Below are 27,162 nucleotides of genomic sequence, written 5' to 3' on the forward strand. Positions count from 1 at the left end.
ACAGGTAAATGAAGACGGGGGATGTTTGACCGATAGATCACGATCATCGGGTGGCTCAGCCACCCTCTACAGAATCTCAAACACAGTGGAGCCCTTATGCGAAGCAGTGGGACTATATTTTTCACTCAGAGAGGGGTTGGCTGCAGGGAGAGCAGGCAGGCGCATTAGCCACAACAGCTTCTGTGATTCCAACTGCAGTCCTCAGCTGAGTGATATCAACTGCACTCCGCCTCTCTCCCTGCCCTAATAGAACTAGAATGGTACCAGCAGCAGCTGTTGCAAGGTGCGATCTGTGCCGACAGACAGTGAACTCCTCTCCTGTAATATCTTGTTCAGATCAGCGTGAATCCCATAAACATACTGAACTGGTGTCCTCAATAACAGAGCAAGCAACTACTGTATTATAGGGGGCTCAGGACAGTAAGGGATTGTTTACACTTGCTGTTTGGGGGGGTGGTAAAATCCCACAGTTGAACAGAGTTCTTTCCACCCCCCCCCCCCCCAACTACAGCCCTTTTAGTTGCAGTGGCCAGGGATGTACACATGCCACAGCAGCAATTATATGCCATTGGGGTGCTCCGCAAGTGCCATGCAAGCTTGTGCAGTACACTAACCAAAAGGTTAAAGCAGGCGGTGAGGAGGCACTGAATTTGCACAGTGTTTTCTTGTGACATAACCATTTTGCAGACTGGTCAACAGCTTAGAAAAGCATTTGGTTGGGATGGCTAGTAATAATACAGGAGTGAACTGTTGGAGTAAACTTGAAATGAAGTTCACACCCCATTTTATTGTTTACATTTTGATGATTACCGGAGATTCTGCTACTTGTTAAATATAAAAGGTTACACAGTTTTTTCCATCAACGACCCTTACTATTCTGAGCTATTAGTACAATGAAGATTACACTGTACACAACTGTGCGTGAAAATAAACCACTCTTAATCATATTGATTTAGACTCCATGCACACTGAGAAGCTCAAACATTTTTGCATGCGTGTTCCTGCGTTTGACGTTAATGCATTCTATTGGCTAGAATTCAGTAATGTGCGCTAATTGCGTGGTTTTTGCATGTTTTTTCACTTTCGAGTGTTTATGCTCAAAAGCGCATCTTCTGAATGTACAAGTGATTTTTTTTCCTTCCTGTAAACTCCCATACTAATAAACTCCTGAAAATGCCCATAGTGGATATAGACACATAGGATAACATGGAGGGGAGTTAAAGTCAGAAAAATAAAGGCTCAAAACAGCTCAAATGGCTGTAGGAGTAGCTTCTTTGAACTGTAGTGTGCATGAAGCCATAGATGAAGACTGGATCTTGATCTTGAGTCACTATTGCAGCAAATATGGGTTTACAAACCTGTTCTCACTACTGTACTCAGGTTTAATTTGTAAGTAACATGACAGAGCAATGGTACTTTCCTAAGTAATCACTAAATTATGGAAACTTTAGCTGTGTAATTTAAATTTAGGCGATATTTAGCACGTAAACACTAAAAGCTTTTTTGTTTATGATTCATCTGCTTTAGGGATTCTTTTTTTTGTATAGCTAATACACAGACTAATCTAAGGTTTTAGAACCTCATTGTGACCCTCCACATGCTCTTTACAGGACCAGTTTACAGCCATGCATTTTGCATGCATATGTTATGCGTGCCTTTTTAGCATGTGTGTTTTAACATACTCCACTGTAATTTAAATACACTGAAATGTGTTAGTCCAGATTTTTATTTCAAAAAGATGTGTTTGGATGAATGCCAACAACCAGATGTTTTTAAGGAGCATTTCATGTGCACTACCACAAACTATAGTATTTTCTAAATGGACCTAAAGGAACACTAAATTAGATCTATATATGAGATATCCAGTGTAATTTTGTAAAAATCTGTAAACTAATTACTTTATCAGAGCATGTGAAAATCCTGTGAATGCCTTTACAGCAAAAAGAACAAAAGTAAATATCAAGAAGGTTCCTTCACTCTACAGTTTAGAAATGTAGGGAATATTTGCCATTTAAAACTTATCCAGACATTGTTTCTTTCCCAGGAAGGTTGCATAAAGCAGGACTATGACACTACTGTGGTTAAAATATATCCAAAGGCTAAAGTTTTCCCCCCTCATTTTGGATGGGGGGGGGGGGGTTACACAGCAGTTAGGTTTGGGTTTTTTTTTTTTGCGCAAGATCTTGCCTTTAGATATACTTTAAGGAAAATAGAGATACTATCTCCCAGCTTCCAGTCTGCTGACTGGACAACTAAGGAGGTGCAGTCACCTCTGTGCCCTATTCTCTTGACGGAATGTTCATATGAACAACAATGGAGTTTAACTGATTGATTCCTACACTCAGGGCCTGTTCACACATGAATCACACAGGAACACGTGCCGCATTCCCTTGCAGTGCGATTTTTGCAGCCCTTTCATTTGAATAAGCTCCAAAGTGCCCCAGAACGCAGAAAATGTAGTCCACTTTTAAAAATGCACTGCACCAAACTGCATGGTACTGGGCATTTGGAGTGCCATTAACAATACACTGACAACTGCAGCAGATTGCAAGGGCAGTGTGTTCAACTGCATTGCAGGAAAAGTGTATGGCATGAAGGTGTGAACTGGCCCTCAGTGTGAATTTTGCTGTGTTAACTCCTTTTTATCTTTTGAAACAAACATATGCTTGTTTTGTTTATATCTACCTGCAGTTCAGCTAAAGCCCTATTCACATCTAGCCACAGCAGAGTACATTTTTTTCACTTTTTTTGCACATTCCTAAAATGTACATTTTCTTTTTGAGTTTTTGAACCATTCCTTTCAATATGCTGTTCTCGGTTTCAAAAACATGCCAAAGTTGCTCCTGCACCTTTTTGTTTGTACCTGACCTTGGCATGTTTTTGGAAAGCACGGTTTTTAAGTGTGTTCTGCTAATTTTGGCACAAGAGAAAAACGTATTTTTCATTTGTGTGTTTGAGGTGCCCTTAATAATAATGGCAACGAAATGCGCATTCTGCAAAAATGTTACCACATTCCAAAATCGCACGATTCCGCCGGCGATTCTAGAATGCCCAGATATGAATGGGGCCTAAAAGTATAATCAACATTTGAAATATGAATATATTGCAATGCATTTGAGGTATAAGCCGTTTCCTTTTATGGTCATTAAAAAAAAAGTATTAAATGTGTCTTGCAGATCCAAAAGAATTTAAGCGGTGTTAAGAAGTACATACCGTATTTGCCGGTGTATAAGACGACTTTTTGACCCTTGAAAATCTTCTCAAAAGTCGGGGGTCGTCTTATAGGCCGGTACACATATTTAGGGGGGCTGCGGCATTAAGTACAGGGGCTTGCAGGGGCTGATGTCTCTTACCTGGATCCAGTCCCACGACGATCCGGTCCAGGAAGCGCGGCGTCTCCTTCAGTTCGGCCACTTGATGTTCGTGCGGCTGCTCGGCTCCGCCTCCTCACCGGTGATTGGCCGCCAGAACTGTAGCTCAGGAAAGGCACACAGGCGGCCAATCACCGGCAAGGGGGCGGAGCCGAGCAGCCCCGCGAAAATTGAGTGCCGGAGCAGCAGGTAAGTGTTCTGTGTAGAGGTGCTGCTGCAACCACATATGCTGGCTGCAGCAGCACCATACGAGAACAGGGTCAGCAAGTCTCAGTGGGAGGAATAGTGCCCCATCATTGGTGTCACTGATACCAATGATGGGGCACTATTCCTCCCACTGACACCAACGATGGGGCACTATTCCTCCCCCCCACTGACACCAATGATGGGGCACTATTCCCCTCCCCCCACTGACACCAACGATGGGGCACTATTCCACCCCCCACTGACACCAATGATGGGGCACTATTCCACCCCTCACTGACACCAATGATGGGACACCATTCCTCCCACTGACATCAATGATGGGGCACTATTCCTCCCACTGACACCAATGATGGGGCACTATTCCTGCCACTGATACCAATGATGGGGCACCATTCCTGCCACTGATACCAATGATGGGGCACCATTCCTGCCACTGATACCAATGATGGGGCACCATTCCTGCCACTGATACCAATGATGGGGCACCTATTCCCCCCACTGATACCAATGATGGGGCACTATTCCTCCCACTGATACCAATGATGGGGCACTATTCCTGCCACTGATACCAATGATGGGGCACTATTCCTCCCACTGACACCAATGATGGGGCACTGTTCCTCCCACTGACACCAATGATGGAGCACTATTCCTCCACTGATACCAATGATAGGGCACTATTCCTGCCACTGACATCAATGATGGGGCACTATTCCTCCCACTGACATCAATGATGGGGCACTATTCCTCCCACTGACACCAATGATGGGGCACCATTCCTGCCACTGATACCAATGATGGGGCACCATTCCTGCCACTGATACCAATGATGGGGCACCTATTCCCCCCACTGATACCAATGATGGGGCACTATTCCCCCCACTGATACCAATGATGGGGCACTATTCCTGCCACTGATACCAATGATGGGGCACTATTCCTCCCACTGACACCAATGATGGGGCACTGTTCCTCCCACTGACACCAATGATGGAGCACTATTCCTCCACTGATACCAATGATAGGGCACTATTCCTGCCACTAATACCAATGATGGGGCACTATTCCTCCCACTGACATCAATCATGGGGCACTATTCCTCCCACTGGTGTGCATTGGAAGAGGGGTAGTCTTATACGGCGAGTATAGCCCAAACACTACATTTTAGCAGGAAAAGTAGGGGGGTCGTCTTATACGCCCAGTCGTCTTATACGCCGGCAAATACGGTAAATAAAGAGCACACAAACCATACCGTTAATATTTTCCTTAGCATTTGTTATTAAAGTGTATGTGAAGCCATAAGTGTTTTTCTAGTTTTGTATATAGTGGGGATGGATAAAAACACTTGCATTGCATTTTTATAACTATCCAGTGTCCATTAAAGAGATTTCTCACTTCCTGTCCTTTATGACAACAGTTCACTAAGAAGGAAGTGAGTCAAGGCCTGCAATAAGGACAGAAATAAAAATTTGACAGGGGCCCAAATGTTTCCCTACTGTATGAAAGAAACGTTTTTATGTCTGTCTGCGTAGCTGTTAAGAGTTCCTCTAACTTCTATCTGATAAATATTGTCAGGTAAATTTCTCTGTTAGAGTCCTGGATAGCAGTAAAAGCTTGAGAGGGAAGTTAACAAAGAAGAAATATTTGGACGGAACATACACTTTAAAACCAAAATATAATGCAACATAAAAAAGGGGTACAGGATACGCAACATAACAAATGTTCCACTTACTTCAACACTTGAGCGGCTCCAAGAAGAATATCCTAAATAGGAGTCATTTGATATATTTCTTCTTGACACAATCTCCGTTGCAGTTAGGGTGCTCTGACTCCTTTTAGAGATATATTCTGGAGTAGTACTCCAACTGCTCACGCCTTTATTTCTTGAGTAAATCTCATGGTTACGCAACCTTACAGGCTTCTCCTCATCAAAGCATGATTTACGTCTACTTTTGGTTTCAGATAAATCCCTGTCAATTCTATCTAGTTCTTCAGTTGAACCATAGACTCCTTTCCTCCAACTTCTAACAGTTCCACGTTTACTGTCCACATGGTTAGTTTCAAACCGGTTATGACTTTTCCATGTCACAGGTTCACTCTCAAGTTCATTATCAGTTCCCTTTGCTCGCTCCTTCCCAATCTTGTGATCAATGGCCCTGTATATTTCTTTGTGCTCCAAATTCTTATCTGTATTTGCCATTTTAAATACCATATCCTCCTTGTTAATAGATATTTCAAAAGGTATACTGATATTGTTTTTTAACACTGGCTGATCATTTGCAGAAAGCCTAATATTACTTGTTGAAGTATGCCTTTCTCTAGTGGGCTCATCCATGCTTGTGCGAGGGGAGATAGCTTCAGATGGATAAATTTTTATGCTGGTTGTCACTTTGTTTGGTGTCAAATTGACCTGAGATCTGCTTGACTCTGAGCTTGATCTTGCCCTATAGTCACTCATACTTTCTTTCATATCTTTTTCAATAATAATAGGCTTAATGATCATTGTGGATTGCAAGGATTCTCTTGGACTACATGATCTGGTTCGTGTTGCTGTGTATGAACTAATATCTGTATTTTCTGAGCCATCAGAAGAGGAAATTTTTCTAAATGAGTCTGTCACGATCTCTCTTTGGAAAGAAGGAATGTGATTTTCAAAAGAGGACGTCCTCATGTTTTCCTGTATTGTAATTTTTTCTCTAGGACTGGAGTGTCTCTTGGTGTGAAGTCCTGACAACCTAGCTCTTCTATCAGGTTCCCTATAGTCTAGACTTTCTAAAATATGCGGTTTCTCTGGGATTAGTGGCTTTGAGGATTTAAATCTTGATTTATCTCTAGTATAGTAAGACCTTTGACTACTTGAGGTTTGATTGATTTGTGGATCAACTTCCTCTTTATTCGAAATAAGAGATTTTTGCTTGCTTTCATTTTGCTCATTATTATTAGTGATGTTGTCATCTCCTCCTGAACTACCTGAATATTTGAATATAGGTTTAACTACAACATCTTCTGAGTTCACAAGTGGACTAAGATCACTTTCCACATTATAATTACCATTCTCCTGGGCATTACCAAGATCTGAGCTGTGATTAACCAATTCTGAGCCCAGCATGGCAGATACTGGGCAGTTTTCAACTGGAACTCTTTCTTCATGAAGGTTTGTAGTAACTGTGTTTTCAGAGATCTCTTCAGATGGTTTTTCTTTAATCTGTACATTATCTAATGAGATTTCTTTCTTTGAGTTAGCTTTACTGGAATAGTCTTCACCAAAGAGTTTCATGGACCTGTCTGTTTGTTTACCTGCAGAAGCTTTCCAAGACTTTTGTGTAATTTGCTCTTGAACAGCTGGTGGATACCTACTTAAAACAGATGGCTGATCTTTTAATTTTTTTAAGTCATTTTGTGTAGAGCCAAAGTCTTTACCACTAGAGATATATGAAGACACTGATATTTTATCCTCTTGTTTCCGTAGGTTTCCTATTGTGGTATCATTCAGAGGAGATCTTGAGGATTTTCTACTACTTGAGCTACTGTTTGAGAATTGCCTCTTATAAAGAGATTCTGAATTTCGAGACCTTTCACTCCTTAAATGTTGAGGTGATAGATCCCGAGAAGTATATTTTGAAATGGGTGGTTCAGTGGATGCTACCTTATTTTTCGTTCTTTCATTTTTAATTTGATTGTGTGATATATCATTACTCTCCAGAACCCCATTTTCAACTTCTCTAAGTTGGTTAGCTTGCCTTTTTAAAGTCTGTAATTCATCCGTTACTTGCTTGTTTCTATTCTGCTCACTGATGAAATTTTCTTGTAGTTCACAGTTTTTTTCTTTAATTTGTTTCAGTTCTTCCTCTAAATCGCTAAAGTGTTTAAGCTGATTCTTAAGTTTCTCAATTTCTTGGTTTAGTTCTTTTATTTTGTTATCTTCTTGATGCTTATTCTTTTCATTTTCACTGCTCGTTTGAATTTCAGACTGTTTAACATAATCAGAACCCACTCTTTGCGATGTCCTAGAAGTCAGTGTGTCTTCAATTCTGAAACTGTTGTTTTCTCCATGCTGATCAGAGGGCCTCTCCAAAAGATTGGATTCATTTCTTGTCTGTTCTCCCATGGTTTGCTCTTTAACCTCCAGTTGCTCTCTAAGTTCCAATATTAATTTTTCATTTTGCTTCTCTCGCTCTAGGAAACGTTTTCTTTCATTAGCAAAACTAAGTGTTAAAGTCTTAATTTTCTCTAGCTCGCTGGTTAATAGTTGTTCAACTTTATCCAGCCGACTTTCAGAAGATTCCAGTTCTCTTACCTTGGTCCTTAGTAATTCCAGTTCTGAAGATAACTTCTTTGACATATTTTTTTCTTCGTTCAAGCTAAGACAGAGTTGAGAACAATCACTTTTACTTTTGCTAAAAGCTTCTTCCAACTTCTCTAGCTCACTCATTCTTTTTTGGAGTTGCTCAATTTCTAGTCTAAGTTCCCGCGTAATATTTTCTTCATTTTCTAACTTTTCTTTTATAAGCCTGCACAAATCTTCAGCCTTCTTAACTTCTTCATCTTTCCCTTCAATTTTCATCACTCTTTTCCTTAACCCTTCTACCTCTGCCAACATGCTTGAATTACTCCCTTCTGCCTGAATAATTTTATCCTGAAGATCAAGAACCTCATCTTCTGCCTTTTGTAGGTTCCTAGTGGCTTCTTCAAGGTCATCTAACCGTCTGCTAAGACTTTGTAGCTTAAATCGCAGATGACGACTTGAATGTTCCATTTTTGCACAGTATATGTATGCCTCTTTCAGGAGTTTGAATGATTTTATTTGGTAATGTAAAATCCAAGAATGAGATTACCAATTATCCTTTTTCTTCTTGATAAGCACACACTGACTGACATCCAGAGACCATCTTAGCCTATAAAACAGAATAAAATATTACAAAAATGTTTTTCTATCATACATTTCATCTCCATAACAAAATAACTACTTTAACTGAAGTAGAATTTCAGTCAGATTCAAAAACACACCAGTTAAGCCAAGGCATACCTATAAACAAATCCTGCTTCCCATGCTGTGGAATGCTGCTTCGAAGCAGAGAAATAGTCGTCAGAAGGGAAACCGAAATTTCAGAAACATCGATCTCCTGGATACCCTGCAGCTCTTACTGGTTCCCCTCATGGTCTCCAATGTAAAAAACCAGTGTGAGCTGCGGAGAACCCCGGAGATCAACACTTCCTGGAAAGGTTGAATTCTCTTCAGACCTCTGCTGAATATTTGTTGGCATCAGATCAGCACTCAGCAGCAAGAAAACTATGTATATAATCCTTTAAGGGCTCATTCACACAGGCATTCAGCCCTGTGCAGCAGCCAGAGCCATTTGTTTCATGTCTTTTTCCACTGCTCAGCTGTGTCTAGGCAGCCATAGAAAGTGAATGGGAGTGTATTGGCTGTATACACTCACCCGCACAACTAAATTTGACAGGGGTGGATGCACAGGGTCCGTGTTTGGGTCTGTGCATCAGTCCCTGTGTACCAGTCATGCTTGGCTGTGCGGGTGAGTCCATACAGCTGTTGTGCTCCCATTTGCATTTTATGGGCTGCCTGCACGCAGTTCAGCGATGAAAAAAAGTAAACAAATGGCTCTGTGCTCTGCACGGGGCTGAGTGGCTTTTTAAAGTGACTCTGAAGTAATGCCTTGGTTTAAAAAAAAGTTACTATAGTGGTGATGACATAATACGGTTTAATATCAGTTGTATTTCCCTGTGCTTTACTACTTGAACTGGTTGATAGAGGAGCAGCATTAAAAGGCAGAAGTACATATTCTGCCAATAAATATGCTAAAAGGAGAAGAGTTAGTAAAAAAAATGGCTAATCAGTGTGCTGTTGCCCTATCACTGTCTAATCAGTAGGGTGTGGTGTGTTTTACCAATGGCTTTGCCTAAACCAAGCTGATTCTGCTATGGAAGTCTATATGCTCTTTGAGCTGTGCGACAGGGGTGCTTGAATCAAAAAACTAGCTGCAAATACCTAAAAAGTCAATTTGCAACTAAAACCATTCCATGTATATTTTAACTGTGCATTTAAAAGGAAAAAAAATCCCATCTGCCACTTTTTTTTTTTATTCACAGACCTCTGCACCTCTATGCTAAATTAAAATATAACAGTATCTGATAGGGAGAAGAACTCATGAGATTCTGAAAGTGCAGAGGCAGTTTGAGGGAGGGGAGCTTGGACTGAACAGGTTTCTCATGACCATAAAAATGTGTGTGTAACATGGATTAAGCTCTTTAATCTTGCCTATATCATGATATATAGCAACATTTGTAAATATATGAACTACAGACCCCGGTTTAGAGTTCAGTTAATCTGAACGTCTTGGCTTACCTCACAATATAATGTGGTCCAGGTCTGAAGAATAAGCACCTACATGTTTGCATAATCAGTTTAAAGCACTTGGATATCTACAAATCTCAGAATTACAGCATAGAAAAGGTTATGTATAGCCCACCTCTTCCCTCCCTAAGTACCTTCGCACTGATCAGTATGACCACTCACACCATTCAGTGAAAAAAAGGTATGATGTAGAATAAAAAAATAAAAAAAAAAAAAGCACAAGAGTAGTGCACGTTTACATTTTGCATTATCAAAAGTCATTATAGTCATTTATTTTCACAGATCTTTTTGTGGTCCCAGAAAATCACTAAATGACACAGTCCTTGTGAGTCAAAGGATTCCATATGGTAAACAACAGTAACTGATCCTGCAGCACCTTGCATGGATCAGGGAGATCTAGCTAATGCAGACAATGGAAACAGAAGAGAAGTGTGCAGGAAAAAGTTTATAGTATATAAGTTTTTATCACATACATTTATTGAATGATAAAAACAATATCTACTAACGCACAGCACTGCCAAGGAACTGGACCTGACTTGGCATACAGTCAGCAAGCTGTCAACCTGATCCACACACTGGCATGCTTGAACGCCTCAGCTGTTGATAAAGCAACTTGAAAAATGGATGTATCCCTGAAACGTGTTGCTTGCTATTCCCACTGACTTTTCCTCTGCTTGTGTTAGTGGCTGCTGCTTTTTTGACAGGTAAGCGAGTCCAGTGTGTCACCTCCAGTTTTAGGTTGACAGCTGCACCCTTCTGTTTCTATTGTGAGGTTGGAAGAAGGCTGGCCAGACATGAATCAGGCAACCTGTAGCAGATTATGTATAGAGCACCAGGGCCTTACAGATACTGAGGGGCTCAGATACAAAAGGAACTGAGCATGCACCTGAGGATCTCTGCTATGTGGACCTGGAGCCAGCTTAAAAGCATACAGGTTCACTATGTTACGCATCAAATTTCTCTACGAAACTAGCCCCAGAAAAATATACATAACATTCCTCAAAACTGCAGACCATAACAGTTTATTCATCTCTGCAAATGAACATTCTGTTAAGTAATCAGAATTCTGTGCTTTTGGAATAAATATACAAAATAAATCAGCAGTTCTATGCTATTCTCATTTGCACCCATGCTGATGTAACAAAAAGGGTTGACTGAATTGTATTATATATTCGCTTTCCAAAATGCAAAGGTCTGTCTGCTTAGTGTTCCTAAAATCTTTTTTCCATAGAAAAACTTATGCTCTGTCCATTTACATTTCCTAAAATACAAACAAAAATTGTTGAAGATACTGAACTTGCACAAAAGCTTAATTAAAGAAGCCCTCTCTGTATTACCAGATTATATTTTCTATATTTCTATTTGCAGAGCTACCTTTATATCTAAACCTAACCTTTTAATAATTCTGTACCAGTTTGTTCAGCTGAGATGTCAGTTAATATGCAACATGTATCTGATCTGCTTACCCAGATACCAAGGATTATTTATTGCCCATTTCCTGCATAATTATCACTGGGAATTGAGGAGCAATTCTTGGTTAAATTTAAAAGCTTTAACTACTTGCCTACAGGGCACTATCACCCCCTTCCTGCCCAGGCCAATTTTCAGCTTTCAGCTCTGTCAAAAGTAAATGACAATTGCGCAGTCATGCAACACTGTACCCAAAGCAAGTTTTTATACTTTTTTTGAGACAGATAGAGCTTTCTTTTGGTGGTATTTAATCATCACAGGTTTTTTTAAATTTTTTGCTAAACTAAAAAAGACAAATTTTGAAGAAAAAAAAAAAGTTTTTTTAGTTTGTTATAAAATTTTGTAAATAAGTAATTATTCTCCTTCACTGATGAGTGCGGATGAGGCTGCACTGATGGGTACTGGCAGGCATCATTGATGGGCACTGAAAGGCAGCACTGATAGGCGGCACTGATAGACTGCATTAATGAGGCGGCACTGATGGGCACCAATGATGGGCATTGACAGGCACCACTAATGGGCATGGATATGTGCCACTGACTGGCACTGAAAGGCAGCACTGATAATCAGGGCACTGATGTTTAGTGCCCTGATTATCAGTGTAGATGTCCCCCCTGAGAAATGCCGCTTACCAGCTCTCCTCAGCGTGAGAAGAGGATTGCCGATAACTGTCATTTCCTGTTTACATGTGATCAGACACAGCTGATCACGATAGAGGCTACGTCAAGGGCGCTTTACTGCAATCGGTGATCCGCTATGTCTGAGGAAGGGGAAGTGCATGCACAGCTACCGTGGGAGGACGTCATGGGATGTCCTCCCAGAACAAGAGAGCTCCTGCCTGTCTGTCATTTCCCTATACGGCAGGCGAGAGACAGTTAACGTGAACCTGTGGTTTGACTATATAGGGCAAAGCAATAGGTTCAAATAAACAAAGCCCCCCCCCAGCAGCATAGATCTACTTTTTTGGGTTTGCTGGTGCTTTGTTTATACAGGTCTTCAATCCTGGCGGATAAACTAGGAGCTTACACAGTGCTAGAGTTTTATTGAGGGTCAAATCACCCCTCCTTTATCAAAGAACCTTTTTTGGAGGTAAAAAGAATAAAACTACTAGTCAAACTACTTAGAAGCCCACAATGCTGGGATGGTCATCAAAAAAAAGAAAAAAAAAAAAAAGAAAAAAAGTGTTTTAAGAGCAACATCTTAACACAAGTACTGATTGCCTCTGTGTAAATAAGTTACTGCCTGCAAAAAATTTACTTTTCAGCATCCAGAAAAGCATTCTTTCAGCTTGCCTATTTGCTCTCATGTCCAGCTTTCAAGCAACAATTTACCTATTTTCAACCAGTACTGTTGGCTGTGGTTTGAGCAGAAGCTATCCAAGAGCCATAGTAATTGTAAAAACGTTTATGGCCTGCAATGAGCAAAGGAGTTGTAATTCCTATGGTGATTGTTTATACAGTAATAAGTACTTCCATGGCTTTTTCCAAAGGACAACACTATAGTTTCCAATCCCTTAGTGGTTGTTGTAGCAATTGTACATACAGATATGGACGCAGACATCCATTTTGCTCAAGATACACCATCTTGTGTCATTCTCACTCCAAATCAGTCCCCCTCCCTTTTTGTTGAATGGCATGTGGTCTGTTTGTGTGCTGAGTTCAGGAGTGCACAGGGCACAGCTGGATACACTTCATGGTTGTAAACCCAATTAGCTGGTTCCATGAGATCTGCCAGACTCTTGCTCTGGCCGGATCGTAAAGCTATAAACCCGTCAGTCACTAGACTTGAAAAGCATTCCGAAATAGCAGTAAAACCTACATCCCACTTGGAACCATTTTTTCATACAATTTCATAACTCCCGGCAGAAAACAGGTACAATAAAACAAAGCATATATTCAGATAGGTCAGTTTAATGCGAGTCATCTGATACCTTACATCCCTAGATAACGTCTACCCGAGAGCAGAAAGTGATATCTCTTTAACCGTCACAGGCAGATATGCAACATCTGGATGTTCATCAGATGATTCTGCATATTATTGTACCAGTGGATAGGATGCTACATGTACCTATGGAAGGTTATTGACCGTGGTATAAACTGGGAGGGATTTGGGTCACAGCCGGGGTCTCCGCCTAAACCCCCTCCCCAAATGAGGCGATTGGCCCTTGGCTTCAGTAGATACCCCCTGCTGGGGGACTAGAAAATAGGCTGTCAGGCCTGGAGAAGTAAGATGAAGAGATTCTCCCTTTTTAACATCAGGAACCAACTTTGGGAGAAACGGTACCTTTTTGTTCAGGACACTTGAATCTGCTTAAACCAAGGACTCTGGCAAGTATTCTACCTCTCTAAACGTCTTTCTGTTATCTCTCCGTTGTGTTATTGCTCTCTGTATTTATATATAGGCTACATCTTTTTCTGTAAATATTTTTATTGCACCATTTTGGCCTTTTTAGTAATAAATCCTATTTTCTGAAAAGTGTTGAACTGTTTCTAAAGCTCTTTAATGCAAACTAAAAATCTCTGTCTTTGAAGAGCGCTACTGTGTATTTTAAACTTCTGCATACATCTGCCTGCAGTGACAGTGTGTATACAGACGCTTATTCAAACATCATAGTGTTACTGCTAAGATTTGTAAGTTTCCTCCTCTGTAAAAAAAAGCTGGTGGTGGCAGTGTGAAGGGTTAATTGCGTAATTAACCTGACCCAGTAACAATCGCTCTCAGGCTGCGGCACATAGATTGTGGTCCAGTGAGCTGGAAAATCTCTGTGCATAGGGCAGCTGAGAGTGGCATTGTTACGCAAGTGGCAGCGTGGTTTTAAATTGGCTAGTCCTTCGGTCACAAGTTGGCGAGATGGACTGGGTCTGACAGTGTTGTGTTTTTATTACCAGTGGTAAGGGTGGTCTTGAGCGCGTCACTGGAGTGCCAATTCTTTTTCAATACTAAAGGCAGCAAAGGCAAGGTAGTTTTCACCTTCATTCTTCCATGGAGAATAGTGAAGGACTAAGTCTTTTAACAAGTAGTTTTTCCTCATCAAGACAGACAAGCTTAGATTCTCCAACTGCTTGAGATACTAGTTATTGGCCCTTAGGAAAAAGGACCAAAAGTATCACAACAGATGTTCAAATTCAGGAGAATCGCTTGCAATCATTGAGCAGTTTCAGCCATACACTTTTTGCACATTTTAGTAATGTTGGGAAATAATTACTATAACTATAGATATTATCAACAGACATTCCGTGCAAAAACGTCTGGAAGAAAGTCCATCAGCCAGGTTGGACTCCTGATTGATCGACATTGGGGGAGTTTTTCCACTGGTGCACACAGAATCTAGTGCTGCTGTGCATAGTAATCAATCAGCTTCTAGGTTTTGTCAAAGCTTACTTGAACAAGCTGAAGGTAGAATCTGATGGGTTACTATGTACAACTGCACCAGATTCTGAGTGTTCTAGTTTTAGTAATTCCCCCATTGTCTCCTTGAGATACAGATATTGGTTTGCAGAACACACATGCAAGCTGATGGGAAGCAAGCGTATGTCTGCGTGTGATTATTGGTGGTCTAATATTTACGAACAGCTTTTGGAGAAAGGACCTGAATTTGAAATTACTTATAGATGAATACATTTTCAAATAAAAAAACAAAAACAAAAAAAAACAGTATTCTTTAAACTCTATAAATTCAGAGAACATGTTAAATATGTGCAGGTAGATAAGGCAGCCGAACTTAAACACTAGCATTCTTCTTTTATAGTAACTGTAGATAAAGGCAAACAGTTTTGAAGATTTACAATTTCAAAAAAAAAAAAAAAAAAAAAACAAAAAAATGTATTTTAAAGCTGGCCATACACAAGTCTTTTTTTTTTTTCATTCAACGATCGGGTTGAAAAATAACTTGATTCCCCCATCCACACTCAGCAGGAGGGATTCCCTCATCCACATCTTGTATTCTGATAGCAGGAAGACTTCCCCGCTTGTCAAATACACTGATCAGCACTGTCTGCTATTGCCAAAATTGTCCAACAGGCTGGTTGTACACAAGTCGATTGATTGATCAACTTGTGTATAATCAGCCTGCCAATAAATGGATCACAATGCGGCCGGTCTCTGCTGAACCAGCCATATTTCAATTCATTTATGGTCGGCTTAACCCTTTGAGGACCATAAGATTACGGAATGCCAAAAGAATCAATTTTTTGTTTTTAAACTTCGTACACTTCAGTTGCTGTAACTAAGCCATTTTTATGAAATAATTGGCAAAAAGCTAGATCCATTTGTTGATAAGAACAAAAATTTTGACTCAAACCAAAAAAAAAAAAAAAAAAAAAAGTATTTAAAAGTTCTTAATCAGATGATACAGGCAATTAAAAACATGGGACAAATACGTCCCTTGGTCCTCAAAGGGTTAAGGACGGACATATAGAGAATTCTTTAGAACAGTTATAGTCATGCTTTAGTTTTCCTAGCTCACAGACTTTTATACAATCAGATAATAAAACAAAATAGATAGGTCTTTATAGGCACCAAAGTCATTGAAACCACAAAATATAAAACTTGAACTTTATTCCAAATTAGTAAAAAAATAGCTAAAACACCATGCATATAGAAGTAAATCGTTGATAGTTACATGGAACAAACAACACCTAACATTTGATACTGCATCATTCAAAATAGGGAGAGATACATCTGTATTCCCCTTGGATGTAAGAACCCAAACACAATATAATACAATCACAACAATCTGAACTTCCTGAAACTATAAAGAAAAAAAAAAAAAAAAAAAAAAAAAAAAAAAAGTACCACCCAAGTCAGATAGTGAAGTAAGTTTGGGCTAGCAGGGTGGTTGCATAGAACACTCTACCTCACCCACACAGAAAAATATCTGTCTTAGAGCAAGAATGAAACCTGTATGGTCCTGCAGGCTCAGACACACCTATATTCTACTGAAATAGGAAGCTGACACAAATCTATATGTCAACCCTTTCACCGTCACCACAGGTGTGTCAAACATCTTGATTTGCTTAAAAGAAGCGGCAGCCAACAATCTAAAAAAAGCCTTCCTTTGAATTCCTGATAATCCAAATGTATAACTTAGTACCAATAGTACATTACTTGACTAAGGTAAATTTACATGCAACTTACAGTGTAGCGCAACAAAGTACAGACCTTTACTTTCTGACTAGACAGAGAACAATGTTAAAATGTTCATTCTTTTTGCTGAGGACTTTGCAAGCATTACACCATAAAACATACCTTCCATATTAAAAAGGTAGTCAGCTTTGTATGCTTTTGTATTATTTTGTGATTTAAACTAACATTTACCTGAAAACTGCAGTGTTTTTTAAAACATTGATGTATTATATCTTGAAAATATTTTCCATGCAAATAGTGGCAGTCTGCATCCTTGCCGAATGAGAAAATCAAAATACAAGCGTTAACAACTTTTTTTTTCCCCCTGACTTATAATGTATTTGTAAAGTAGGCGTGTATAACGTAACCAGTATACACCGCGTTCCAAATTATGCAAATTCTAAGTGTCACAAAGATTAAATATTTTGTTTTTCAGTGTAACTCATGGATGGCATTGTGTCTCAGGGCTCTTTTGATCACTGAAAACAATCTCAGACACCTGTGATAATTAGATTGGCCGGTGAGCCCAATTTAAGGAAAAACTACTAAAGGAGGGTGTTCCACATTATTAAGCAGAGCAGCATTTTCAAGCAATATGGGGAAGAAAAAAGGATCTCTCTGCTGCCGAAAAGAGTGAAATAGTTCAATGCCTTGGACGAGGTATAAAAACATTAGATATTTCACGAAAACTTAAGCATGATCATTGCACTATTAAGAGATTTGTGGCCGATTCAGAGCACAGACAGCTTTGTGCAGATAAGGCACATTGAGGAAGATTTCTGCCAGATCCATGCATTGGATCAAGAGAACAGCTACTAAAATACCATTACATAGCAGCAAACAGATATTTGAAGCTGCTGGTGCCTCTGGAGTCCCACGGACATCAAGGTGTAGAGTCCTCCAGAGTCTTTCAACTGCATAAACCTTCTATTCGGCCACCAATAACCAATGCTCACAACCAGAAATGGCTGCATTGGACAGAAAAATACATGAAGACTAATTTTCAAACAGTCCTGTTCACTGATGAGTGCCGTGCAACCCTGGATGGTCCAGATGGATAGAGTAGTGGACGGTTGGTGGACGGCCACCCTGTTCCAACAAGGCTGCGACATCAGTAAGGCGGTGGTGGAGTCATGTTTTGGGCTGGAATCATGGGAACAGAGCTGGTCGCCCCTTTAGGGTCCCTGAAGGTGTAAAGATGACCTCAGCAAAGTATGTGGAGTTTATGACTGACCACTTTCTTCCCTGGTACAGAAGGAAGAACTATGCTTTCCATAATAAAATCATCTTCATGCATGACAATGTACCATCTCATGCTGCAAAGAATACCTCTGCATCAATGGCTGGTATGGGGATAAAAGGAGAGAAAGTCATGGTGTGGCCTCCATCCTCCCCTGACCTCAATCCTATTGAGAACCTTTGGAGCATCCTCAAGCAAAAGATCTATGAGGGTGGGAGGCAGTTTACATCCAAACAGCAGCTCTGGGAGGCTATTCTGACATCTTGCAAACAAATTCAAGCAGAAACTGTCCAAAAATTCACAAGTTCAATGGATGCAAGACTTGTGAAGCTGTTATCAAATAAGGGGTCCTATGTTACAATGTAAAGTGACCTGTTAAAATGTTTAAAAAGTTAAAATGTTGTTAAAAGTTTGATTGAAATAGCTTTTGATTTCAGTAAATATGCTGCAAACACAACAAATGACAATTTTCAGTTCTTTACAACAATTAAAGTGTTTTGAAACTTACTGTGCGTAATAATTTGGAACAGTGCATTGTAAGTTTATATTTAAAAAAAATACTGTTATCATTAGGAGGTTTGTTCAATAAAATTTGAATTGTACTCTTAATAATTGATAACATGAGAATTATGCTGACTGTTATTTACAGCAATTATTTAGGTAAATTAGAAAAATATCATTTGCATAATAATTTGGAACACGGTGTAATGTGGTTCTAAACTGAAAATACAGAGCACAGCTATAATATTTGACTGCCTCATTACTAATTATACAAACAGGGCTTTAAAACAATAAAGTGCACCTTTCCCTCCTTTCACCTAAAACTCACTTCCACGGTCCACTTCCTGGTTTCCCTGAGGCACTGGTGATGCAGCCCCAACCACACAGTCCTCCCTGGGAAGGGTGATGTCACTAGTGCCTTCTGGGAGATCTCAAGCATGGCCTTATAGGCTTTACACACATGCTAGGTTTGTGAGTATATTTCTTGTTTTTTAATAAACCTTGGATAATGCACTAGGTGTTTGCACTACCTGTATGCTTTTTTCCAGTTTGTTGACCTCCCCATCTGAGGAGGGCTGCATCTCTGGAACGTTATTCATAGGCCATTTATACATCTGATCCCTTGGCCCTCCCCTTCGAAGCGCTGGAGAGTTTTCAGTTCTGTCCACTTAAGGCAAGTATTAGGTGGGGCTGGGGAGCTTCGCACAGGTTTTTTTACCTTCATGTATAGAATGCACGAAGGTAAAACACCATCAGCCTTTAGAACCACTTTAAGTTTAACTTGGCTAAGATTAGTATTAGCTGCAATGGCAATATGCAATGGAAGGTGAGCAGAAAGCCTCAAAAGAAAACAGATTGATAGGGCAGGTCATCTGGTCTCTATAGTTCTATATAATGCTTAATGTTTTAGACCAGAGGTGGGCAAACTTTTTGACTTGAGGGCCGCAATGGGTTCATATATTGGACCCGGGGGCCGGACCAAGAGTAGATGAATGATGTGTATGTGTCATCCATAGTAAGTATAGTAATATTCCCCCATAGTAAGCATAGTAATTAATCCCCCATATAGTAATTCATCCCCCATAGTAATTAATCCCCCATATAGTAACTCATCCCCCATAGTAATTAATCCCCCATATAGTAATTCATCCCCCATAGTAATTAATCCCCCATATAGTAATTCATCCCCCATAGTAATTAATCCCCCATATAGTAATTCATCCCCCATAGTAATTCATCCCCCATATAGTAATTCATCCCCCCTATAGTAATTCATCCCCCCTATAGTAATTCATCCCCCCTATAGTAATTCATCCCCCCTATAGTAATTCAATTTACTTAGCTTTGCTCCGCACATTCCTCTCGCCGTGTTCCCGCGCCATTCTGGTCTTCAGGGCGGACTGTGAGAGGAGCCTAGCTCCCCTCACGTTCGTCACGCTGCCCCGCCTACACACATCCTGACAGCCATCCCGACAGTATCACGCTCCGCGGGCCGGATTAAAAGGTCCGCCGGGCCGTAGTTTGCCCATTGCCGTTTTAGACAATGGACAGGAATCTATGTATCCACCTACCTATCCACTACCCTTCAAAATAGTTTTATGTTCAAAACAACATAATTCTGTTTTACTTATGCCAATAATCTCCAGGGTTCCACTTATGGTCAGTGCAAACCAAAGGATTTTATAAACAGTCTAACTGCTTATCTCAGATTGCTGAAACACCTTCCCTTATCCCTTTATAATTCACAACAAAAGAAACAGATAATTTAGATGCCAATGTTATGCAGCCCAGACATTATAGATGTGCACACTGCCAAACCTATCCCAAACAGCTTCTGGTAAACTCCGAGACCCTACATTATTTGGATTCAGGTTTCCATCATCGGACTGAGAATACATACACATCACACATCTTGTGCAGAATACATAGAGGCTTACTAAAGCTGATCAAAAATGGATAGAAATGCAGCTGGCTCAGCAGAGACCGGCTGCATTTGCACACCTCTATGGCTGTTCTCTCTTGACAAAAGTTGATTTAACAGTCAATTTCTGTTGAACGGGAATGTTGAAACATTGTTGTTGATTAACAGTTTGCAGCAGTTGATTAGTGCTTTTTGACAGCAGAGGGGGACCCACTGTCAGAATACAATGGCACTGTGGGGAGAATTTCTCCACCCACCTTGCTGGTGTGGGTGGAGGAATACTTTTTTTTTTTTTTTTTTAAATGATTAACCTATGGCAGCCTTAATTTAGAAAAAATGTGCAAAAATCAGTAAGCCACCACAGCCATTTATTGTTCACTGATCAGACTCCTGTAAAAAACTGGAAATGAATTGAAGTCTATCTATTGCTGTAATTATGGCCCCTTTTACTGCTATATTGGACAAGCCCACTACAGTTACAGTTTATTGACCTATGCTTTAAATTACAACTAAGTTGTCAATAACCTACCTATTGAATGTTTATTATGCCAAATACCTGTTAAATACTAAACAATTTCAATTAAACACTGTAGTATGGTAAAAAAATTATGCAAAAATGAAAAGGCAATGAAATATTTCTATAATTATTAGATATACTGTGTGGTATAAATTATTGACAAAAATTTTAATCACTCCATTTTGACAAATGTTAAGAGTCTTACATAAAGTTTAATCTTAGAATCAAACTCTTAAAAGACAAGACTTCAATTACCAACATGAAATTTATCATCTCAAACCCACACTTAACTAGATTTTAATATTTTATAAAGGCATCCATTTCATTCACTTTCATAGCATTATGCTGTGCCAACTTACAATATACCGTAAACAAAAATCACTAATCGTGCAAGTTCAATTAGGCAATATGCAAGTATATAAATCTTCTGTTCCAGTTACTAGTTATCAGAAAAAATATAATGTACATGGTTGAGAAGTGGTTAAAGTACTTAAACTATAGACCAACTTTAAAATGTTGCCTCCCCTTTGCCCTGCATACATTTTAGTATAAACCATATATAAAAACATCCTTTTTTTAAATTTTTTTCCATCCAGCCATATGACTGCAATACTCCTCCTCTTTGTAAATGTGTGGCTTGCGGGCATGACCATGCCTAGAGATATGGATGCCAATGGTATGGACGCCAGTGGATAATGTCACTGCTCTAAGTGATTCAGCCACATTGTTGGCCCTTCACATTTACACAGAGGAGTGGAGATTTGTGGTCATGTGACTGCATTGAAAGAGACTTCAGCCTCGGATGAAGTCCAGGAGGATGCAACTTGTAAGGCGGTGCTTGTGGGGAGGGACATCGTGGCTCCCACTGCTGTCTCAGCCAATGAGGGGGGAGTCCCTGGAGAGCCAAAGCTCTCATGCACATCGCTGGATCGAAATGCGGCTCAGGTAAGTATTTGGGGGGGGGGGGGACTGCTGCAAACAGAAGGATTTTTTTACCTTCATGCACTCTATGCATTAAGGTAAAACACCTTGAGCCTTTACAACCACTTTAAACTGTGAAGGGATATTTGCTGGTTTGATCACCTAGGAACAGGGGTCTAACAGCACAGGTGAGGGGACACCCTGAAGGGGCAATGAGGGTGTATGATTTCACAAAGTTGTAAGTTACACAGTAGTGTTGAGAATGTAGAAGATCACATGGGAAATTGTCATGAATAAAAAGATCATGATCTATCACACATTATCACATATTTTGCACTATAATGAATGTATTTATGTATGAGGATTGTTATATTCATTTAAGGCTCTCACTAAAGCAAGGGGGAGTTTTATACACTTGTATATTACAGAGATTAGTTTATGTATATGCTATTGGAGCGCTGCACGTTTTACTGTTTTATTATTAGAGAAAGGTATTTACATTGTGACTCATACTAAAAATATATGCAGGGCAATGGGGAAGCAACATTTTGAAGTTGGTTTATTGCTTAGTCTTTTCTTCTACTTTCAGCACAAGGCTTGGGCTGCAGTGCACATTGAAAAAGGAAGGCTGCAGGTTACGGATGCAGTGTTTGGCACAGGAATAATGCCAGCTGTCACAAGACCAAGAAATAAGATAAGTGTTCATCTGCATTACATCTCTTAGACTAATGCCCCGTACACATGATAAGAAAATCGTCCGAAATATTTTGCGGAACCACTGATCGAACGATTTTCTCTTCGTTGATGAGCAGGATGGTTTAATCGATAACGATACTGTGAACGAAAAAATCCGGTTGAACAACAGTGAAAACTTTTGTCGTTTCGCATAGGAACAACCAATTTTCTATGTGGTGATATGACGGTCATACGAAAAAAATCTATCAAGCACTATCATGCATGAGCGGAAATAGAAGATGACCCGGATGTTTATGTCTAAGGAATCTTCGTAAACACAAGCGAAAAGATCCAAATGTTAAAAGTAGATTGGCCTAATGAGATAATGAAACCAGAATTATACATATTTTTATGTATCACTATTTATGTATATAGGTAATGTAATAAACTATATTATCCTCATTGATTTTAATTGTTGTGTATATTGCTCATTCTGGCCAGAAGGGCGTGGCTACAAGATCGCACGCACACTGCATTACTTCCACTTGTATGGAAGACATCAACACTTATTGCCCGACAAACAATTTTTTTTGAGATTGGTTAATGTGGGCCACGATTTCGACCAACGAATGAACGCCTCTCGGTCATCGGATGACCGAGCGGTCGATTTTCTAATTGTGTATTCCCACCTTAAACAAGCATTAAATCATTAATATAAATAAGTATGAGTGTTAGGGGGAAAGGGGGTATTTTGTAACTAGAGTTCAACTTTAAAGTGTAACTCCAGAGTTGCTGCAAAAAAAAAAAAAAAAAAAAAATCCCCTATTGGTGATCTATGTATATTGGTATATTGCAAAGGTTTTAACAAGCTCTGCTGCAGCTTCCGACTTTTTCTTGCTCTAAATAATTACCGTAGTTGTTTCTTTCACAAAAAGTCTGTTCCAGACTTATTCCTAAATGGGAGGGGGTGGGGTGTTCAGCTTTGAAGCACTCAAGGGTTGATTTACTAAAGGCAAAAAAGATGTTCACTTTGCAAGAGAATTACAGTCAGGTCCATAAATATTGGGACATTGACACAATTCTAACATTTTTGGCTCTATACACCACCGCAATGGATGTGAAATGAAATGAACAAGATGTGCTTTAACTGCAGACTGTCAGCTTTAATTTGAGGTTATTTACATCCAAATCAGGTGAACGGTGTAGGAATTACAACAGTTTGCATATGTGCCTCCCACTTGTTAAGGAACCAAAAGTAATGGGACAGAATAATAATCATAAATCAAACTTTCACTTTTCAATACTTGGTTGCAAATCCTTTGCAGTCAATTACAGCCTGAAGTCTGGAATGCATAGACATCACCAGACGCTGGGTTTCATCCCTGGTGATGCTCTGCCAGGCCTCTACTGCAACTGTCTTCAGTTCCTGCTTGTTGTTGGGGCATTTTCCCTTCAGTTTTGTCTTCAGCAAGTGAAATGCATGCTCAATCGGATTCAGGTCAGGTGATTGACTTGGTCATTGCATAACATTCCACTTCTTTCCCTTATAAAACTCTTGGTTGCTTTTGCAGAATGCTTTGGGTCATTGTCCATCTGCACTGTGAAGCGGCGTCCAATGAGTTCTGAAGCATTTGGCTGAATATGAGCAGATAATATTGCCCGAAACACTTCAGACTTCATCCTGCTGCTTTTGTCAGCAGTCACATCATCAATAAATACAAGAGAACCAGTTCCATTGGCAGCCATACATGCCCACACCATGACACTACCACCACCATGATTCACTGATGAGGTGGTATGCTTAAGATCATGAGCAGTTCCTTTCCTTCTCCATACTCTTCTCTTCCCATCACTCTGGTACAAGTTGATCTTGGTCTCATCTGTCCATAGGATGTTGTTCCAGAACTGTGAAGACTTTTTTAGATGTCGTTTGGCAAACTCTAATCTGGCCTTCCTGTTTTTGAGGCTCACCAATGGTTTACATGTTGTGGTGAACCCTCTGTATTCACTCTGGTGAAGTTTTCTCTTGATTGTTGACTTTGACACACATACACCTACCTCCTGGAGAGTGTTCTTGATCTGGCCAACTGTTGTGAAGGGTGTTTTCTTCACCAGGGAAAGAATTCTTCGGTCATCCACCACAGTTGTTTTCCGTGGTCTTCCAGGTCTTTTGGTGTTGCAGAGCTCACCGGTGCGTTCCTGCTTTTTAAGAATGTTCCACACAGTTGTTTTGGCCACGCCTAATGTTTTTGCTATCTCTCTGATGGGTTTGTTTTGTTTTTTCAGCCTAATGATGGCTTGCTTCACTGATAGTGACAGCTCTTTGGATCTCATCTTGAGAGTTGACAGCAACAGATTCCAAATGCAAATAGCAGACTTGAAATGAACTCTGGACCTTTTATCTGCTCATTGTAATTGGGATAATGAGGGAATAACACACACCTGGCCTTAGAACAGCTGAGAAGCCAATTGTCCCATTACTTTTGGTCCCTTAACAAATGGGAGGCACATATGCAAACTGTTGTAATTCCTACACCGTTCACCTGATTTGGATGTAAATACCCTCAAATTAAAGCTGACAGTCTGCAGTTAAAGCACATCTTGTTTGTTTCATGTCAAATCCATTGCGGTGGTGTATAGAGCCAAAAATGTTAGAATTGTGTCGATGTCCCAATATTTATGGACCTGACTGTATACCCAGTGCTTAGTGAATGGCGTGAAGATCTGCTGGCTTGCATCACACAATCATGTGCAAGCAAAAATGTTAGGGTTTTTTTTTTTTCCAGATGTACTTGCATGTGATTGGGTGTTCTTCGAAATTCCACCACATTCTGGGGAAAATTCCCTTGAAAAATGAGCAGCCTATTTGCCTTTAATAAATTAACAGTCAGAACTCTAATGTGGAAAGCTGCTGCAGGGCCTGCATGCCTTTAGTAGGTAAGCCACAGGGAAGTATCTCACCAAAAATGAAATGTCCACTGTAGGTAATGCCTAAAACTTTACTTGTAAAATTGTGCAAACCACAGAGAAAACAATGAGCCAATCAATCAAGCAGGAAAGACATTTCTGCGGCAATTTGTACATCAGATGTGTACAGAATGCCTCCGGGTTGCCATATTGAATTTGACAGTTTTAGAAATTTACATTGGTTGCACATTTAAATTTAAAGATATTTTTAATACATTTAATAAATGTATCTTTATTTCCAAAGACAACATGCATAAAGAGCTGCAAGAAAAAAAAAATATGTTTTACCATGGAGAATTTTCATCATCTGTGTAGAAATATTGCAGTGGCTCACAAAAGAAGTTACTTGCATGTTGTAATTTAACACTTAACATAAAATGATTATTTTGTACATAATTAGTATACAAATTTAAATAAAATACATATTGTTTTCCAGATTTAAAGAAAATAACCTCATTTTTTGATACTAATATAGTATCTTCAAAATATAATTTAAATGATATCATCTCTTCTCGGCATGAGCTTCCAACAGTGTTTACACCCTCTGGTCCAAAATCTTCTCTGGCTGTCACTGTGCACAATTCCCCAAATGCTTGAACAGGCCTGTACTCCTAGCATTATTAGTGGTGGGAGCACAGCACCATTCAAGTATATAAAGAGGGTTACTGCACTGGTGAAAGCAGAATAGATTTCAGGCCCAAGGATGTCAACACCAGAGGAGGAATGTGTAGCCCAGTGTTTTTGCTGCTCTCCTTGCTTGTGTTAACAAAGAAACAGGCACAGCTGTAAATGAAGACTGCTAAGCCGAGAAGCCTTCTGCTCAATAGTAATGCACAGAGGGAAAGGATTGTGGAAACGTAGTTCTTTACAGACTGACCTGGCTTGCTAGGCTGGGAGGGGGAAACTACAGATCCCATGATGCACTGGGGCTCAGAAAAGAGGTGGTTTTCGTTTATGTTTTCTTGGCTTTAGAAGGCGCGTGGGGCTGTCAGCAGACCGCTCACCACTGCACGCGAGAGGGAGAGAGACTTAGTGGCATATATTTTGGGACTTTGGAGCACGCCACAGATGCTGACAGAGCCCACTGCCTTATCAAGCGGAAGGACGCTATGGACAATGACCAGTTGTGCCGCCAACCGTAAACAAAAGGAAGATCACCTGCTACCGTAGGAGATGGTGATAGGCTGCTGGCCAAAAATCCCACTACAATTTGACAAGCGGGGCAGGGTTGCCTGCAAGTATCACAGGGCCAGTGGCTTTATCATTGCTTACAGTACTCTGACATAATTTGGGTCCCAACAAGCTAGCCAACAGAAGTGAGGGAATATTACGGACTGCTGAACTCTTATGGTGGTGTGATTCTTCTTAGTAACAATTGCCCCAGTAGAATGTTCTTTATGCCAACTGTTTGATTTAAAATATATATATATATATATCTCAATATATATATATCATATTACACATACACACACACTGTTCATTCATTTGCAGCATATTACTATTGTTCACCCACTTCCCACATATTACTAGTGCTCATCCATTTGCAGCATATTTCTTGCTATTGTTTAAATGTTTGCTGTGTCACTACTACTCAATCTCTCTTTTGCCACTGGGGTACTACAAATACAGGGTGCAGCAACATAACTTCCTTTTTTCAAAACGCAATAAAACCCACTTTATGAATCAGAATTGTTTTTATTGTCTTTAATAATGTAGGTACATATCTAAAGTTCTGTTTTACACAGTTTTGAAAATCATATCAGGTAGGGGACGCCCCCCATTGTCCATACACTGAATAAATGAATTCAGACCGGTATGTGAACATGTTGGAGGAATTTGTTTTTCCACGACTTGATGAATTGGACTTAGGGGACA

General features: G+C 39.9%; 1 protein-coding gene across 1 annotated transcript in view; it reads right to left on the minus strand.

The window, feature by feature from the left end:
- LOC149432443 (leucine zipper protein 1-like) overlaps positions 1-27,162 on the minus strand; it is a 115,960-nt gene that overhangs the window by 4,380 nt on the left and 84,418 nt on the right. Inside the window, exon 3 of the mRNA XM_089665128.1 lies at positions 5,311-8,473. Coding sequence (XP_089521254.1) covers positions 5,311-8,334 — 3,024 coding nt within the window. The 5' untranslated portion in view covers positions 8,335-8,473. The remainder of the gene's footprint in view (positions 1-5,310; positions 8,474-27,162) is intronic.

The sequence above is a fragment of the Staurois parvus genome, unplaced genomic scaffold, assembly GCF_062004578.1.
Source record: "Staurois parvus isolate SC_StPar_1 unplaced genomic scaffold, SC_StPar_1.0 ptg002140l, whole genome shotgun sequence".
Lineage (NCBI taxonomy): Eukaryota > Metazoa > Chordata > Amphibia > Anura > Ranidae > Staurois > Staurois parvus.